General features: G+C 42.5%; 1 protein-coding gene across 1 annotated transcript in view; it reads right to left on the bottom strand.

Annotated features, from left to right (window-relative positions):
* Positions 1-997, bottom strand: part of LOC126174962 (reticulophagy regulator 3-like) — a 32982-nt gene extending 31985 nt beyond the window's left edge. Inside the window, exons 1-2 of the mRNA XM_049921430.1 lie at positions 612-997; positions 367-528 (exon numbers count right to left, since the gene is read on the bottom strand). Of these exons, the coding sequence (XP_049777387.1) occupies positions 367-528; positions 612-838 (389 nt within the window). The 5' untranslated portion in view covers positions 839-997. The remainder of the gene's footprint in view (positions 1-366; positions 529-611) is intronic.
* Positions 998-19936: the final 18939 nt, after the last annotated feature.

Consider the following 19936-nt stretch of genomic DNA (forward strand, 5'->3'; position numbering starts at 1 on the left):
GAATCTTTTAAAAGATTTAATGGTGCTGAATATTCATCATGAGAAGGACTTACTGGGCCAAAAAAAATTATCGTTCTCGTCGGTGAACATTATGTTTACGTACTTACACTTGTGAGCCACTGCTATGAAAAACAACAATAATAATCAATAAATGAATGCGGGGAGTGGTTGTTATTTAATGACGTCCGAAAATAAATAAATAAGAAGAGCGTTTCGATCCCTTGAAATTTCATTCGATATATACAGCGCAACGTTCTATCAAAACATTATAATATCCACAGTGAGCAACGCACCTACCAAGAAAAACACAAATATTTCGTAAATATTTAGAAATACAAGCAGTCAGCACAATTTTCAAAACTTTACCTTGTTTGCATGGGTGGAACTTGCAAAGTGCGTCTCGTCTTTTCCGACAAGGATTCTGATATTTCTGGCCAACATTTCTGTGCCCACACGTCGTAAAGAATTGCTGTAAGGGCAAGAGTGAACAAAAGGCCATAAAAACGCCACTGGAAATTGACAACCAACCTGTGTACAATAACCACAACAATAAAAATACACACTTTTGTTTTAAGCGCACGATTGACTCAAAGTTACTGACATCACCTTACCAAAATAAAATGTTGACCACTACGACACAAAACACACTGATCACTGGATTTTCCCATATTAAAACGCTCTGAACTTTCATGACATACGGTTCAAAGCGCCAAAGAGTTCTTTCCAAATCTGGATCATCGTCAACAACAGCAACAGATGCCTCAGCTTGAGTTCCAGTTCCTGTTTTCCAGCTTCTCATTCGCGAAAACCAATCTGTAACTCTTTTCCGAAGATCCATTTTGTTCCTCGTTCACGAATTCCAAGTGAAAACAGGCCGTACTTCTCCTCGATTCACTATCTTCTGACGTACTCCTGTCACAGAACAGATGCGGAGGAACATGTAACAAAATGTATTTTCGCCAATCACATTTTACGCACTATTTTCATCGATAAATGGACAAATGAGCTCGGGTGTGCGAAGCGCAGGTTGGCCAATAGCTGAGAACGAATGGGATCCGCCATGCAGATGCACAAGTGAACGTCCAGCACACGTTTTTAGCAGCAAGTAATTTAACCCTAATGTCAGTCAACATTTTAGATTTTCTGAGAGGAATTCCTTACACTGAACAGGTGAGGTTAGTGTAATGTGAGAATGTTTAGAACGAAATGGATAGAAAGATAGCTTGTCGCACGCTGCAAGGTTGGCTACGCTCGCTCCCCACTGTCAGGCCTTACGACGAAACGCGAAAGACTACTTTTAATAGGAGCAGTAGACCCTATGATAATTACACCAGTCAATAGCACTACATAATACGCATTAATCTCTTATCGACAACATAAAATATAAGTCTCATTATAAGTCTTCTTATAACTTGATATCGCTGTGTAACATGCACCTCCCCGCACACAAATTAAATTTGCCGCCACTTGTGTAATGTGGCACTGAATTCAGATAAGCTAACTTACTTCATCACTTTCCTTGCAAGGACAGCTAGGGTCAGGCGCGGATTCAAAGGGTGGGGGGAGGTCATGACTCCCGCCCCCCCCCCCCCCCCCCCCCCCCGAGAACATTTTACTAAGAGAGTTTACATTCTTAGAAACATAAGTTTCAAAGTTGCTCAGTCAGCTTTCGGAAAATTACCATGAAAACTGAGAAGAGTTAAAGAAAACTGCAATTGTGCTTAACACAGGATACTGTTCAGTTGCACCGCTGAAATGCTTTCTGGCCGTCTGCGGAGAATATTCCAGCCAAGAAAAGGCTCCCATTTTGACCGTTCATGCCGACAACAACAAACACATCTACGTTAGAATCGGCAAAACATACGAATTTGGATAAGGAAAGAACTGAAAGGGAAGAACAGAAAAAAAATCAGTGTACCCGGTTCAGATCCACGCTGTAGATTGTTTACGAAAATCTCGGCATAAAATCAAAACAAGTGTTGCGTATTAATACGTAATTTAATGATGAATGTCTTTCATGAACCGTTTACACAGAGTAGTAGTATAATGGCTACACAATACATAAATCACAAGCCCGGATTTTCACTGGCTGACCCGATGGACCAACCTCGTAATTTCGCTCGGTATTGCAGTTTTTAAGATTCTATTCACCACTAATTTTTCTCTGACTTGCTTTTCCTACAATTCAGAGCATATTTACGAGTCATACGAAACGACATCTTTCATTAATTTTTTTTTCAATTTAATGCCTATTTTCTGTTATATCCTGGGGAATATTTTTTTATTGACTCAGTTTGGGTCCCAGCAGTTCTCCGCAAGCTCTTCACAATGACTTCAGCATCAACGTCCTAACTAAACGCCTTTACACCCTACACCAGTTTCTAGCTTTACTGTACACAAAGTTGATTCATAGCAATCAGGCGCGTGCGCTTGCAGTGGTACCGTGATGTAATAGCAAAAACAAATACTGCACGACAAACACAAACTGAAATGATCGATCCGCTGTGGACTCAATCATTCCTTACGCATTATCAATCTGGAAGTTATTGGCGAGTCAAATCTGACTGAACTTCGTGACACAAGAAAGTTCCACGAGCGTATAACCGTCTTCATGTCAACAACCGATTATCACGAACGGAGGAGGAAACAGGTGAAGTAAAGAGCATTCGTCCCACCCCTCCCACTCCGCCCGTTTACACACTGACAGCCATAGTCGGGAAAACCTGTGTTCATAACAGTGGTGCTAAGAATTCGATTCCATACTTCAGGATTCCCCCCCATGACCCACGGAGCTTGCCGTTGGTGGGGAGGTTTTCGTGCCTCAGCGATACAGATAGCCGTACCGTATATGCAACCATAACGGAGGGATATCTGTTGAGAGCCCAGACAAACGTATGGTTCCTGAACAGGGGCAGCAGCCTTTTCAGTAGTTGCAGGGGCAACAGTCTGGATGACTGACTGATTTGGCCTTCTAACATCAATCAAAACGGCCTTGCTGTACTGGTACTGTGAACAGCTGAAAGCAAGGGGAAACTACAGCCGTAACTTTTCCCGAGGGCATACAGCCTTACTATATGGTTAAATGATGACGGCGTCCTCTTGAGTAAAATATTCGAGAGGTAATATAGCCCCCATTCGGATCTCCGGGCGGGGACTACTCAGGAAGATGTAATCAGGAGAAACAAAACTGACGTTCTACGGATCGGAGTGTGGAATGTCAGATCTCTTAATCAAACAGGCAAATTACAAAATTTAAAAATGGAAATGGATAGTTTAAAGTTAGATATAGTAGGAATTAGTGAAGCTTGGTGGCAGGAGGAATAAGATTTCTGGTCAGGTGAATAAAGGGATATAAACACAAAATCAAATATGGTTAATGCAGGAATAGGTTTAATAATGAATAAAAAATAGGAACGCAGATAACCTACTACGAACTTCATAGTGAACGCATTATTGTAGCAAAGACATACATGAAGCCCACGCCTACCACAGCAGTACAAGTGTACAGGGCGATTACAAATGATTGAAGCGATTTCATAAATTCACTGTAGCTCCGTTCATTGACATATGGTCACGACACATTACAGATACGTAGAAAAACTCATAAAGTTTTGTTCGGCTGAAGCCCCACTTCAGGTTTCTGCCGCCAGAGCGCTCGAGAGTGCAGTGAGACAAAATGACGACAGGAGCCGAGAAAGCGTATGTCGTGCTTGAAATGCACTCACATCAGTCAGTCATAACAGTGCAACGACATTTCAGGACGAAGTTCAACAAAGATCCACCAACTGCTAACTCCATTCGGCGATGGTATGCGCAGTTTAAAGCTTCTGGATGCCTCTGTAAGGGGAAATCAACGGGTCGGCCTGCAGTGAGCGAAAAAACGGTTGAACGCGTGCGGGCAAGTTTCACGCGCAGTCCTCGGAAGTCGACGAATAAAGCAAGCAGGGAGCTAAACGTACCACAGCCGACGGTTTGGAAAATCTTACGGAAAAGGCTAAAGCAGAAGCATTTCTTAAACAGGAGATTGGAAAACCGATGGATCGGTCGTGATGGATATCATGATCAACAATTCATGTCATGGCCTCCACGCTCTCCCGACTTAACCCCATGCGATTTCTTTCTGTGGGGTTATGTGAAAGATTCAGTGTTTAAACCTTCTCTACCAAGAAACGTGCCAGAACTGCGAGCTCGCATCGACGATGCTTTCGAACTCATTGATGGAGACATGCTGCGCCGAGTGTGGGAGAAACTTGATTATCGGTTTGATGTCTGCCGAATCACTAAAGGGGCACATATCGAACATTGGTGAATGCCTAAAAAAACTTTTTGAGTTTTTGTATATGTGTGCAAAGCATTGTGAAAATATCTCAAATAATAAAGTTATTGTAGAGCTGTGAAATCGCTTCAATCATTTGTAATAACCCTGTATATGCCAACTAGCTCCGTATGTGATGAAGAGATTCGAGAAATATATGATGCGATAAAAGAAATAATTCAGATAGTTAAGGGAGACGAAAATTTAACAGTCATGGTGGACTGGAATTCGATAGCAGGGAAAGACAGAGAAGAAAAAGTCGTTGGTGAATGGGGGTGAGGAATGAAAGAGGAAGCTGCCTGGCGGAATTTTGCACAGAGCATAATTTAATCATGGTTTAAGAATCATGAGAGAAGATTGTATATGTGGAAGAGGCCCGGAGACACTGGTAGGTTTCACATTGATTATGTAACGGTAAGGCAGAGATTTAGGAATCAGATTTTAAATTGTAAGACATTTACAGGGGCAGATGTGGACTCTGACCACAATTTATTGGTTATGAAGTGTAGATTGAAACTGAAGAAACAACAAAAAGGTAGAAATTTAAAAAGATGGGACCTGGATAAACTGAAAGAACCAGAGGTTCTAGAGAGTTTCAGAGAGAGCGTTAGGGAACGATTAACAAGAACAATGGAAAGAAATACAGTAGAAGAAGAATGGGTAGCTTTGAGAGATGAAATAGCGAAGGCAGCAGAGGAGCAAATAGATAAAAAGACGTGGGCTACTAGAAATCCTTGGGTGACGTACGAGACACTGAATGTAATTGATGAAAAACAAAGCAGACGAAAAGGAATACAAATGACTCAAAAACGAGATCAACAGAAAGAGCAAAATGGCTAAGCATGGATGGCTAGAGAACAAATGTAAGGATGTAGAAACATGTATCACTAGGGGTAAGATAAATACTGCCGACAGGAAATTAAAGAGACCTTAGGAGAAAAGAAAACCACCTTTATGAATATAAAGAGCTCAGATGGAAAACCAGTAATCAGCATAGAAGGGGAAGTAGAAAGGTGGGAAGAGGTGTATAGAGGGCCTATACAAGGGCGTTGTACTTGAGGGCAATATTATGGAAATGGAAGAGAACATAGACGAAAATGATACGGGAGATGTGATACTGTGCGAAGAATTGGGCAGAGCACTGAAAGACGTGCACTATGCTATCAAAAGTATCCGGACACCACCAAAAACATACGTTTTTCATATTAGGTGCATTGTGCTGCCACCTACTACCAGGTACTCCATATCAGAGACCACAGTAGTCATTAGACATCGTGAGAGAGCAGAATGGGGTGCTCCGCAGAACTCACGGACTTCGAAAGTGGTCAGGTGATTGAGTGTCACTTGTGTCATACGTCTGTACGCGAGATTTCCACACTTCTAAACATCCCTAGGTCCACTGTTTCCGATGTGATAGTGAAATGGAAACGTGAAGGGTCATGTTCAGCACAAAAGCGTACACTCCGACCTCGTCTGCTGACTGACAGAGACTGCCGAGAGTGGAAGAGGGTCGTTTTATTTATTTATTTATTTATTGTTCCGTGGGACCAAATTAAGGAGAAGACTCCATGGTCATGGAAAGAGGCAATCAATGTCGTAATGTGTAATAGGCAAACATCTATCCAGACCATCACTCAGGAATTCCAAACTGCATAAGGATCAACTGCAAGTACTATGACAGTTCGGCGGGAGGTGAGAAAACTTGGATTTTATGGTCGAGAGGCTGCTCATAAGCCACATATCACACCGGTAAATGCCAAACGACGCCTCGCTTGGTGTAAGGAGCGTAAACATTAGACTATTGAAACGAGGAAAAACGTTGTGTGGAGTGACGAATGACGGTACACAATGTGGTGATCGATGGCAGGGTGTGGGTATGGCGAATGCCTGGTGAACGTCATCTGCCAGCGTGTTTAGTGCCAACAGAAAAATTTGGAGGCGGTGGTGTTATGGTGTGTCGTGTTTCTTATGGAAGGGGCTTGCAGGCCTTGTTGTTTTCGTGGCACTATTATAGCACAGTCCTACATTGATGTTTTAAGCACCTTCTTGCTTTTCACTGTTGAAGAGCAGTTCGGGGATGGCGATTGCATCTTTCAACACAGTTTATTCATAATGCACGGCCGGTAGTGGAGTGCTTACACGACAATAACATCCCTGTAATGGACTGGCCTGCACATAGTCCTGACCTGAATTCTATAGAACATCTCTGGGATGTTTTGGAACACCAACTTCCTGACAGGCCTCATCGACCGACTTCGATATCTCTCCTCAGTGCAGTACTCTGCGAAGAATGGGGAGCCATTCCCCAAGAAACCTTCGAGCACCTGATTGAACGTATGCCTGCGAGAGTGGAAGCCGTTATCAAGGCAGAGGATAGGCCAACACCATACTGAATTCCAGCGTTACTGATGGAGGGCGCCACGAACTTTTAAGTCATTTTCAGCCAGGCGTCCGGATACTTTTGATCACGTAGTGTAAGTCGAAACAAGGTCCCGGGAGTGGACAACATTCCATTAGAACTACTGATAGCCTTGGGAGAGCCTGCCATAACAAAACTATACCATCTGGTGAACAAGATATATGAGACAAGCGAAATACCCTCAGATTTCAAGAAGAATGTAACAATTCCAATTCCAAAGAAAGCAGATGTTGACAGGTGTGAAAATTACCGAACTAACAGTTTAATAAGTCACGGTTGCCAAATACTATCACGAATTCTTTACGGACGAATGGAAAAACTGGTAGAAGCCGACCTCAGGGAAGATCAGCTTGAATTCCTCCGATAGATTGGAGTTCGCAAGGCAATACTGAGCCTATGACTTTTCTTAGAAGACAGGTTAAGGAAAGGTAAACCTACGTTTCTAGCATTTGTAGATTTAGAGAAAGCTTTTGATAATGTTGACTGGAATACTCTCTCTCAAATTCTGAAGGTTGCAAGGGTGAAAAACAGGGAGCGAAAGGCTATTTATATTTAGTACAGAAACCAGATGGCGATTATAAGAGTCGAGGGACATGAAAGGGAAGCAGTGATTGAGAAGGGAGTGAGATAGTGTTGTAGCCCATCCCTGATGTTATTCAATCTGTATATTGAGCATGCAGTACAGAAAACAAAAGAAAAATTTGGAGTAGGAATTAAAATCCACGGAGAATAAAAACTTTGAGGTTTGCCGACAACATTGTAATTCAGTCAGAGACAGCAAAGGACCTGAAAGAGCAGTTGAATGGAGTGGGCAGTGTCTTGAAGATATAAGATGAACATAAAAAAAGCAAAACGACGATAATGGAATGTAGTCGAATCAAATGAGGTGATGCTGAGGCTATGGGACACTTTAAGTAGTAGAAGAGTTTTGATATTTGGGAAGCAAAATATCTGATAACGGTCGAAGTAGAGAGGATATAAAATGTAGACTGGCTATGGCAAGGAGAGCGTTTCTGAAGAAGAGAAATTTGTTTAACAACGAGCATAGATTTAAGTGTGAGGAAGTCCTTTCTGAAAGTATTTGTATGGAGTGGAGCCACGTATGGAAGTGAAATATGGATGATAAATAGTTTAGACAAGACGAGAATACATGCTTTTGGAATGTGGTGCTACAGAAGAATGTTGAAGATTAGATGGGTAGATCACGTAAATAACGAGGAGGTATTGAACAGAATGGGAGAGAAGAGGAATTTGTGGCACACCTTGATTAGAAGAAGGGATTGGTCGGTAGGACACCTTCTGAGGCATCAAGGGATCACCAATTTAGTACTGGAGGGAAGCGTGGAGGGTAAAAATCGTAGAGGGAGACTAAGAGATGAATACACTAAGCTGATTCAGAAGTATGTAGGTTACAGAAGTTACTCAGAGATGAAGAGGCTTGCACAGGATAGAGTAGCATGGAGAGTTGCATCAAACCAGTCTCTGGACTGAAGACCACAACAACAACAGCAGAATGTTGTGAGGAAAGCGGCCCAAAAATTGCGATTTATTGGCACAATACACATAAAATTCAACACGTCTACTAAAGAGACTGCTTAAAGTACGCTTTTCTGTCCTCTTCTGGAGTACTGTTGCATGGTGTGGCATCCGCAGAAGATAGGATTGATGGAGGACACCGAAAACGTCAAAAGAAGGGCAGTTTGTTTTCTAGTATCGCAAAATAGGGGAAAGAATGCCAAGGGTACGGTACGTGAATTGGGGTAGTAGTTACTAAAGAAAGGTGATCTTTGTTGCAGCAGGACCTTGTCATGGAATTTCGATCACCAACTTTCTCCTACGAAATTGAAAATATGTTATTGGCGCCCACCTACATAGGGAGAAAAGATCATCATAATAAAATAACAAAAATCAGGGTTCGGAAAGATTTAAGTGTTCATTTTTCCCGCCCACTTTTCTATGACGGAACGGCCGGGAAATAGCTTGAAGGTGATTCGATGAAGCCTCTGCTAGGCACTTAGTTGTGAACTGCAGAGGAATCAAGATGAAAACAATATTGATAATCATGAGGGCACCCTTATTTTAAGTTGTGTGAATGATGACGCTGTCAAAGTTGTGAGAGTTTGTTGCTTTTGCAATTCTTAAATTAATAACGTGACACATGAACTTCCAAAATTTTCGGAATAGTGTTTTTAAAGTGTTGTATGTTTCGGAATCACAGTTTCTTGCAAATTATGCTAAAGCAATAAACAAAGCACAAATGCAAACAAATTCTTTTTGTTATTGTTTCTCCATTTATTAGGGATTTACCTGTTACACCCTGTTGGTTGAAATTATTGATCGTTCCACATCTTTCTCGGTCGTTTTAAAAATCTTCCCACTAGGTAATAATTCATAATTAATTCCTTTATCCTGTCGTCTTCCATTCTTATGACACAGTTGTTTCAAACTTGAATTTTTTTCTGTACGCCGGAAAATTTTTCTTTATGCTGTAATGATTTTAGGTGATTTGTAATGATTATGTCGCAAGTTTTACGCAAAAACATGCATTTTACGCAAGACTTCCTTTTATGACTAATTTATAACTAATTTAAAAATATTCACCGCCGTAGTGAATGAACTGATGATTCATTATCATGTAAAATAACAATAATAATATTCACTTATACAGAGACCAATAACTAACAAAAAGTTTCCATGTAATCTGTAGGTAATGAGTTGCTGCATGTTTCTACACTGAATTTTGATGTTTTTAGAGTGATGCTCAAAGTAGTAAGGCAACTTCCGTATGGCCCCACTCTCCACTGTTGCCAAATTTATTCAAAATAGCGGATCCAATATGGCGGCGATAGATGTGGCAACATCCAATATCGTCATGGCAGGAAGTTCAAATTGTGGTGGGAAAAAGGTCACTTGGGCTAACTCCATCAGCATAAGGAAATGATGGGGATAAAGGTCACTGGGGCTGTCTCCACTAACCTAAGTCATCTGACCACCACCTCTTCCTTGGAACTGATGGGAAGAGGACTCAGCTTGTATTGGGCTGTTGGATAGGATGGATGTAAGTCTTTATTTTGCATGCAGTGTTTATTTAAACAACTTGTGTTGTCATAGGCAGTAGATCCATCCATTGTGTTCACCATGAGGTCCAGAGTCCAACTGACCTAGTACACAGTATTGCCACCAGAGAGCAGTGTCGTCCCTCCTGTGACGTAATCCAAGATGGCGGTCTGGGAAAAATGGCGGGAATCAATAGTAGCCCTAAATCCAGTCACGTGTCAGATTTCAGCCTGTAGGATGCCAGTATTTGGTAAAGTCATTGGTGTGGGTATAGGGCAGGCTCAGCAGCTCTGGGACCTCAGTCTCTCTCAGTCAGCCAGCAGCAGCAGCAGAAGAAGAAGAAGAAGAACCATGAAGTCTCACCAGCAGTCGCAATCCAACACAGCCCCGCAGAATAGAAGAAATGTAAAATGTAAGTACACACTATCACCTGTTTGTCTGTGGTTAGCATTATTATTATTATTATTGATTGTTTTTACATATTGGTCCATATGTAATGCTTCCTCGTCTTCGTTCACCAGAAGCCCTCAACGCACCGTGTGGGTAGCCATGCGATCTGAGGCACCTTGTCATGGTCCGTGTGGCTCCCCACATCGGAGGTTCGATTCATCCCTTGAGCATGGGTGTTTGTGTTGTCCTTAGTGTAAGTTAGTTTAAGTTAGATTCAATAGTGTGTAAGCTTAGGGACTGATGACCTCAGCAATTTGGTTCCATAAGACCTTACTGCAAATTTCCAAATTTAGTCCTCGATGCGTCCAAGCCTGCAGGGTCGAGCACCGACATGCTGACCTATGCCACATCCAAACCTGTAGCAACCTCGGCTGCCATCTTGTCGAGACCTGCACTGGCCTCTGAACCTGCAGCAACAACAACCTCCAGCATGCCTGAACCTGTAGCGACCACATGGTATCTTGTAGCACACATAGCCCATTTGCTGAATCAGGACAAGGAGCTGTTGTTGTGTGTCCCACTCATTGATTTGTGTGACGAGGACACAGTCTGCTTCCAACACATCTAACGATGTTGGTGGTCCTAAACAACAGCAAGATGGAGGACAGTACTGGTCACCAACACATGACCCATCCCAGCAGAACATCTCTGTGCTAGTGCAGGGGTAGTGTGCAGAGCTGTGGATAAGAAGGCACAAAGTATACCCATGCTTTTCAGTTCTAGATACAATTTAACCCCCTGTGGAATGAAACGTGTGAACGTTGGTGTAGAAGCACATAATATCTGGGGGTTGCATGTGACAACAGAAATTGAAAATGCATCAAAAGACGTTTAATGCCAATTTATGAGTTCAACTGGGACGAAATATGCCATGCAGAGCCTATATCAATCAGCAGATAGCTACAGGGTATTGTCCAACTCTTTTCCCCCCCAGACATTCACCTTTCTGGTATGACACTATCTATTACAACAGTATATGATGGCTCTGCACTATGTGTGAAATCAAGTGACAAGTGTGTTTATCTATGGCACGCCTCAGTTATGAACTTATACGATCTGGATACTGTGCTACATCTTGCATTGGAGAGATTGGATCGTTGTTTGCTGAGCATGGACTCTGCATACAGCAATGTTGTAAACTTCCTACGTGTGCATAGAGTACATGTTGAAGATCTGGAGCAGTACCTTTGTTTGCACATGAACGCTGAACTGAAAGAGAGACAGATTAAATGTGCCTGTGAAAAACCTGAGTACAGTGAGGCATCCATTGACTTGAGGGAGATAGGTGCAGAATTTATTGCATATCAAGACGCTTTCTTTGGGAAATACTGTCCAGGTACAAAGAAGAAGCTAAAGGAAAAGTCTGATGATTTTTTTTGAAATAGTGCATCCGATGCATATTTAAATAAATAATGCATGTATATATAATCTCAAACTGTGTTTGTGTTTTATGCCATACCTCTCTCATTACACATATTTATATCATTATTTTTCAATGCTACACCTATAATGATGCAGCAGCAGACAGTTACCCCAAACATCTCCTCATCAGTCATTGACAAAATGAGTGATCAAGTTACTCTTCATGAGTAAAAGATATATAGCCGATTTCTCTGTGTAGCCAATACAGCTCAGTTGGCTAAATGAGGGAGCCATAGTGGCAGCAGAGGGACTACCTTCGTTCTGGGCTATTTTGTTAGTGAAGGTTGCCTACATCAGGGGCAAGTATGCACTCAGGGGCGAACCTATTGGTCTCCTTTCATTGACAGGTACTTAACTATTGTTCTGTTATTAAGTGGTTCTCCATGTTGCTGCACTTAACCAATTGCTCCCCTGCCCCTCCCACTTTACTATACCCTCAGGACAGGGGTGCTGGGCCATTTTGTTAGTGGGGTTGCCTACATCAGGAGTACTTAACCTATTGTCCTGTTAAGTGGTTTTCCGTGTCACAGCCCTTAACCTATTGTCCCCCCCACCCTCTCACTCCCCTCCCCCTTTCAGGAAACTCCCCACCCCTCGTTGCTACAGGTACACTTTCAGGTGTGAGTTAACCTATTGTTCTGTTAAGTGCTTTTCCATGTCACTGCCCTTAACCTATTGTTCCCCCACCCCCTCCCCCAACCCCCTCACTGCTAGAGGTACATTTTCAGGTCTGAGTTGTTGGAATAGACCCCCCTGTCACTACTATCAATTTGATTGACTACTTAATTAAGTTCATCAATTAATTAACCTCTACTCATCTGGTAAACCTCCATCCCCCCATCCTCCCCTCCCCCAGAAAAATGGTGGAAGTTCAAATTCGAACAGGATAATGCTACACACCATGGTTATCTCTACTAACCTAAGAAAATCGTGGGAAGATAGGTCACTTGGTCTACTCCTACTAACCTTAGTCACTCGACCGCAACCTCTTCCTAGGAACTGGCGCCATGTTTGAATTTTGTCGGTAAAGATAGGTCAATTCGTGTATCTCTAGGAAGCTAAGAAAATGGCGCGAAAGAAAGGACACTTGGACTAGCCTCAGTCACCCGATCGCCAACTCCTCCTAAGGATTCATGGGAAAAGGACTCAACCAGTGCTGGACATAAGTCTTTATTTTGTACACATCAGTCTTTAAACAATTTCATGCAGCACAGCCATCCAGTGTGTTCACCATGAGGTCCGGACTCCAACTGACCTAGTACACAGTACCACCAACAGAGGGTACCCACATCTGTGATTTAATCCAAGATGGTGGGGGGAAACGGCGGGAGACAGTGTGCTCAACACGAGATCCGGACTTAAACTGACCAAGTACACAGTACCACCACCAGAGGGCACGGTAGTCCATCCCATTACGTAATTCAAGTTGGCAGCCATGACATCAACTGATGACAGAAGTATCGTTATCCAAGATGGCGGCAAACAGTGTGTTCACCACGAAGTCTGGATCTAGTACACAGTACCACCAGCAGAAGGTGCTGTCGTTTGTTTTGTGCCATAATCCAAGATGGTGGGGGGAAATGGCGGGAAAACGACTCTGCCTGTGCTGGACATGAGTCTTTATTTTGCAGGCAGTGCAAGATGGTGGTCTGGAGGGGGAAAATGGTGCGAAAATGACTCAGCTTGCGCTGGGCTGCTGGATAGAGTAAGGAAGGTGTGTACTTTATTTATTCTGGAATAATTTATTTATGGATGGAGCATATTTATTACATTGATACAAAACAAACACTCTGACGTGCCTGGGGTCACGCCACACAGCCCACTGACCTGTGAACTATTCCTAAATAACGCTCTGCAGCACGCAACCAACTCCTAATTTATAAAAATAATTTCAGTACAGGCCTGCAAACTGCTCCTAAGTAATGTGCATGATGTGGTACATCTCCAAACTAGATACAGATACTATAGTCCGAAGCAGATCTGTGTCCATTCAAATCAATCAGCCCAACCTGTTATCATCGTTATTCTCTACACCCCCAACATGAAAAATTACGAACTGTAAAAGCCCCACTAACTTCATCTGATACAGAAGTCACCTAGGCACCGAAGCATCAGGCTTATAATGTATGTGTTTGTGTTCTGATATGTGTAAAGAAGATGACTATGTCCAGAGGTAAGAAATGTACAGATATTTCCATTTCCAGAGCCACAGCCTTCAGCAGGGTGTATTTCCAATTCTTTGCTCATTGTCGACTGCCATTAAATTGAGACCATGATCATAACATTTGATTGTAAGTATAATGATAAAACATATATGTGACTGGTTTTCTAGAATGATTCCATGTATGCATGGCCTGTGATGGGAATGATTCACGTTTCCCGCTAACGGCAGCAGCCGTCCGAATGCAGAGACCTGTTGGAGTGTAGGAATGTATATGAGTTAACTTTGCTGTCATCTAGACAACCGAATACGAACCAATATTCAGTATGTGTTGGGCGGCTTTCGTGATCAAGTGAAAATTTGAGAAAATTGTGTATGGAGGTGCATTTGCACTGGACTGTTATTCCCTCCCATGTAAATTGTTTGGTCGGCTGCTTCTGCACATTTCGCGCCTTTATTTAGTTGAGAGAAGATCGATTGTGGTGTGTGCATCTAGCATGTGGAAGACACGTTTGCCTGTTCTCTAGACATGGGAAAGACCTTAGTTGGCTTGTAAATTATAGGGATGGTTTGGAATCTGTTACATCAACGATATCGGTATTTAAGAGTGGAAATATCAGTTTCCTCTATTTGTTTCTAATTTCTCAGTGGTTTACAGCATGCCGCACCTTGGTAAAGTTTGGGGTTTGTAGAGAAATAATATCCAGACTACATCTTGGGAATTATGTTGCACTAGCGATCGGCGGGATGCTGCCTAATGCTTGATATCGAGAAGTACCATGAAAATGGTCTAATATTATGACGAACCATGCGAAAATACATGTGTTCTTGTAATCCCCAAGTCTGCAGATGTGTGTAGAAAAACGAGCAAACAAGGAAGCAGATTCGGAGCAGGAACAGTAATGTGTTTGTGGTGAGGGAAAACGATCCCAGATTTGTAGAACAGTTGTGAGAGCGACTTCGGTCTGCTGAGGGTGCTCTTATGTAAAAGGGATGATTTTGTATGGCAGGGGATATGAAATGTATGTTTACTACATCAACATGGTATTCGGTGATATATTGCTGGGTTGGAGATCGGGTTCACACTCTAATATTCAAGCTCCTGTCCTCAGTGTGAGAGCAGTGTAATTGAGTAAGAGTCTTTCGGTATTTGACTATATGTATGGCACTTTACGAGGGTTAGTTGTCGGTGCAATATGATGATCAGTGTAAAATAGTTTATTGCCGCTGAATGTCACATCTGTAGAAAGAAAGAAAAGGCTGACAGTGCTTCCCTAGGACTGAGGAGCATCATGACATATAGCCGGTGTGATTCTGGCATACATAATTTTTTTAGGTGTTGTACAGATATAAAAGATAACTGCACTGTTTGTGTAAAATGTGTGTATATTGTATTGTAAAGTTACTGTGACTTATGTTGTGTAAGCTGTGTATATATTGCACAGTAAAGTTACTGTGGTTTATATTGTGGCATGACTAGAGAGGATGACTGTGTGTCCTATCATGAGCGATGTATTGGTTCAGCACATCGATAACCGTGAGGGTATGAGAGAGATTTTTTATATGGGAAATTATTTGCGCTGTAGATACTGAAATTCATTCCAGAAGCACAGTCGTCAAGAGGAGGCATTACCTGTACATCGACCGGTGTCAGACTGTAGCAGCAATCGTAATATTTAATTGTAGCTACACTGGTAAATATCTTCCAGGCTTCCAATATTCTTGTGAGTCTTGTATGTATTTGATGATCTGTAGCCAGCTTTGCGGGTTTAACTGTCAATGCAATTTAGCGATCTGTGCAAAATAATTTTACCACTGAAAGTCCCAGAAAGAAAAGGTGGATGGTGCTTCCATACCGGCAGCATCAGTAATTAGGTGGGTAAATTCGATAAGAGCCAATCATAAGGCTCGATTCATTCACATCCTTTGCGTTGTGTTATAGGAGCCTCTACACAGCGGTGAGAACATTTGCATATGCTGAGAGCGGGAAGGGTTTCACGTTAGGAGCGCTGGGAAGCGTGCATTCGATGTTATTCTGCGCTATTTTCGTAAACAGGTTCTGTTAGGGCTAGAATTTCCGTCGTGCATACAAGCTGGGACAACACGAAAACTCCTACAAAAGCGAGCGTTAACAATTTGTGAGACAATATAGAATTCCCAAAAGGGTCGACTTGGTTCTTATTTTTTACAAAGCCATGTGACATCAGAATAACATGGCGAGTGGCCATGTGGGCATTTCGCGGCGAGCTGTCAGTCATGCAGGGGTGGGTACGCACAGCTGAACGCAGCTCGTATGTTCTGTTAGTATCGCTAGGGGGAAAGCAACCTGTGCTATTCTGTCATCAACGGTAAAGACAAGTGCTGCCCGGATGTGTCTCACATATGGGGGTCTGCGTGAGTTCTGTGACATCAGTATAACAGTGACTGTATACTCGAAAATAGAGGCAACTTTCACTTGCGTCCAGCGGTGGCTCGTGGCTGTGATGATGCGTGCATCCAGTAATGTCATCAATGACGCCTAGGTGATCACGTATTTGGAAAGGAATTTCTCAGGTACCAAGTACCAAGTACCTGTGTGTAGTTTGACAGCTGACAGCTGTGTTACTTCACGGGGGCTGTCGCTAGCCTCCTGTGTGCTCTACTGGACAGGGGGTGGTGTACGGTGCTTGTGCGTGTTGATTGCATGTCTGTTGCATTATTTTGTCAGCAGGTCTGTAGGCTGCGCTATGCATTATTTATACAGTTTACGAGTTCATTTTGTGTCTGCAGATCTTTGTACTGCATTATTTAGGAGCAGTTTGCAGGTCTGTACTGAATTATTTTGATAAATTAGGAGTTGGTTGCTTGTCTGCAGAGCGTTATTTAGGAATAGTTCACAGGTCAGTGGGCTGTGTGGCGTGACCCCAGGCACGTCAGTGTGTCTGTTTTGTATCAGTGTAATAAATATACTCCAACCCTAAATAAATTGTTCCAAAATAAATAAAGTACACTCCTTCCTTACTCTATCCAGCAACCCAGCGCAAGCTGAGTCATTTTCGCACCATTCCCCCCCCCCCCCAGACCACCATCTTGGATTATGTCACAGGAGAGATGACAGCATTCTCTGGTGGCAGTACTGTGTACTAGGTCAGTTGGAGTCTAGATCTCATGGTGGAGACACAGCCTGCAAAATAAAGACTCATGCCAGCACAGGCAGAGTCGTTTTCCCGCCATTTCCCCCCACCATCTTGGATTGTGGCACAAAGTGGACAGCAACGCCCTCTGCTTATGGTACTGTGTACTAACTCCAGACCTCGTGGTGAATACACTGTTTGCTGTCATCTTGGATAATGATACTTGCGTCATCAGTTGATGTCATGGCCGCCAGCTTGGATCACGTAATGAGATGGACTACAACGCCCTCTGTTGGTGGTACTGTGTACTTGGTCAGTTTGAGTCTGGACCTCATGGCGAACACACTGTTTCCCGCCATTTCCCCCACCATCTTGGATAACATCACAGATGAGAGCACCCTCTGGTGGTGGTACTGTGTACTAGGTCAGTTGGAGTCCGGACCTCATGGTGAACACACTGGATGGCTGTGCTGCATGAAATTGTTTAAAGACTGATGTGTACAAAATAAAGACTTATGTCCAGCACTGGTCGCGTCCTTTTCCCACGAATCCTTAGGAGGAGTTGGCGGTCGGGTGACTGAGGCTAGTCCAAGTGTCCTTTCTTTCGCGCCATTTTCTTAGCTTACTAGAGATACACGAATTGACCTATCTTTACCACTAAAATTCAAGCATGTCGGCAGTTCCTAGGAAGAGGTTGCAGTTGAGTGACTAAGGTTAGTGGGGGTAGCCCAAGTGACCTATCTTCCCACGATTTTCTTAGGTTAGTAGAGATAACCATGGTGTAAAGCATTATCCTGTTCGAATTTGAACTTCCACCATTTTTCTGGGGGAGGGGAGGATGGGGGGATGGAGATTTACCAGATGAGCAGAGGTTAACTAAGTGATGAACTTAATTAAGTAGTCAATCAATAGGTTAAGGGCGGTGACATGGAAAACCACTTAATAGGACAATAGGTTAAGTGCCTGTCATTCAATGGAGAACAATAGGTTCGCCCCTGAGTGGATACCTGCTCCTGATGTAGGCAACCCACACTAACTAATTGGCCCTCTACTAGTGGCTACACATACTATTACCATCCCTTCAAGTGTATCTTTCTATATATGCCAACTGCTTGTCAGTATCTGGTGTAGTTAGTATCATGGCAGGGTGTATGAAACATTCTCATCACAAGGACTTTGTTGTCAGTGACTGGTCCTGCGAAGATGTAAAACGAGACCTGTACAAGAAGAAGACTGGAATACTCTTTCCTGATAATATACGAACAATTATTGTAGGTCCATCCAATTGTGGCAAGACTAATGTCCTCATGACACTGCTAACACATGTAGATGGAGTCTGATTTGAACATGTCTGTTATTCTCAAAAACACTGTTTCAGCCCAACTATCAGTTATTACAGGAGATAATGCGCGGTGTAGATGATGTTATATACACGACATTCAGTGAAAGTGTGGATATTCTCCCCCCCCCCCTCCCCACACACACACCTGAAAAAGCAAAGCCAAACACTGTCTTCATATTTGACGATGTTGCTGTGGAAAACCAAGAACAAATTCGAAAATATTTCTTTTTCGGTTGTCACATGGGTGCTGATGTATTTTATCTAAGCCAAACATATTCCAGAATCACTAAACAATTGGTTATGGATAATGTAAATCTCATTATATCCTTCAAACAAGACAATCTGAATTTAAAACACAATTATCAGGCACATGTAGGAACTGACATGTCGTTCAATGATTTTGTAAAGATATGTGCTAATTAATGGAATCATTCACAGTGTGGGTTCCTCATTACTGATAAGACAAGAAAACTGAATGATGGCAGGTACAGAAGAAACTTTCAAGGGTTTCTGTATATATGGCCTGGTAAGAGAGGTTAGTACATCAGTATACCCTGCACCATGGACAAATTCGCGCGAATGTCTAGCTCTCAACCCAAAAGAATGGCTGAACACAGATAGAACATGCACCTGTACATGGATGCGAAAATTCAGGCTATTTTGCATAAAGTTGGAGGTATGTGCAGGGAATTACAGACGTATTACCAACCTCTTCTAACAATGGTCAGTGTGTTAAATGAGTTAGTTAATGAAATGGGTAAGGAAGTAATAGGCTTAATTGAAAAGGTCGAGGCTATTGAGAGGAGCAGGTATGTACTATGAGGAAGAAGAAGAGCAGATATATAAAGCCTCATGCTGCAAAGATGTCTGATTAGTATACACTGAGATGTCAACGAAGTAGAAAGTGATTCAAGAGAGCAAAGCAGTTCGTGCGAAATTTCAGTTGCTAAGGTTATGGCATATGGATCGACAGCAAACACTAACAGAGACCTTTAAGCCGGATACTGAATCTCTCAGGCAGCTCTCAGCAAAAACAAAACCACACCACTATCTGACCAGGCACATGATATATAATGAATTAGTCAATGGTAACACCATCGTTATTGATGGTGTTGCCATTGACTAATTCATTATCCATCATGTCCCTGGTCAGGTAGACAGAACATTCAGCGGTAGCAGTGGGAGACTGTACATGTTAGGAATGCATCCTATAAATGTAACTGATGACACAATACAGATTGGTGATAGGCGGTTTCAGAGAACACCTGGCTTAATGAATCTAATTTTCCTAAGACCTACCAAAAAAAACCTATAAATTATTCAATTAATGATAGGGAAATGTACCGTGAAATACTGCACATGACTAGTGTACACAAGATCACGAAAAGCCTGAGCAACAAGAAATAAAAAAACATTATAAAACCAATGCTTGAAGGTTAAAACGACACCATCAGCAACGGTCACGGTCTTGACGTTGAGCATAAAGCAGTGAACAATCGAATCCCACAGTGTAGATATATTATGACGATCCCAACGAACTAATAGATCGACTACAGCTGCTCATGGCATCAGCTGCTGCAGTAATACACCTCATTCGAATGAGGCTGTTTCAGTCATCTCTGAGCTAAGAGAGAGAGAGGTGTTATTGAATAAGTAC

Source organism: Schistocerca cancellata, chromosome 3, assembly GCF_023864275.1.
Source record: "Schistocerca cancellata isolate TAMUIC-IGC-003103 chromosome 3, iqSchCanc2.1, whole genome shotgun sequence".
Lineage (NCBI taxonomy): Eukaryota > Metazoa > Arthropoda > Insecta > Orthoptera > Acrididae > Schistocerca > Schistocerca cancellata.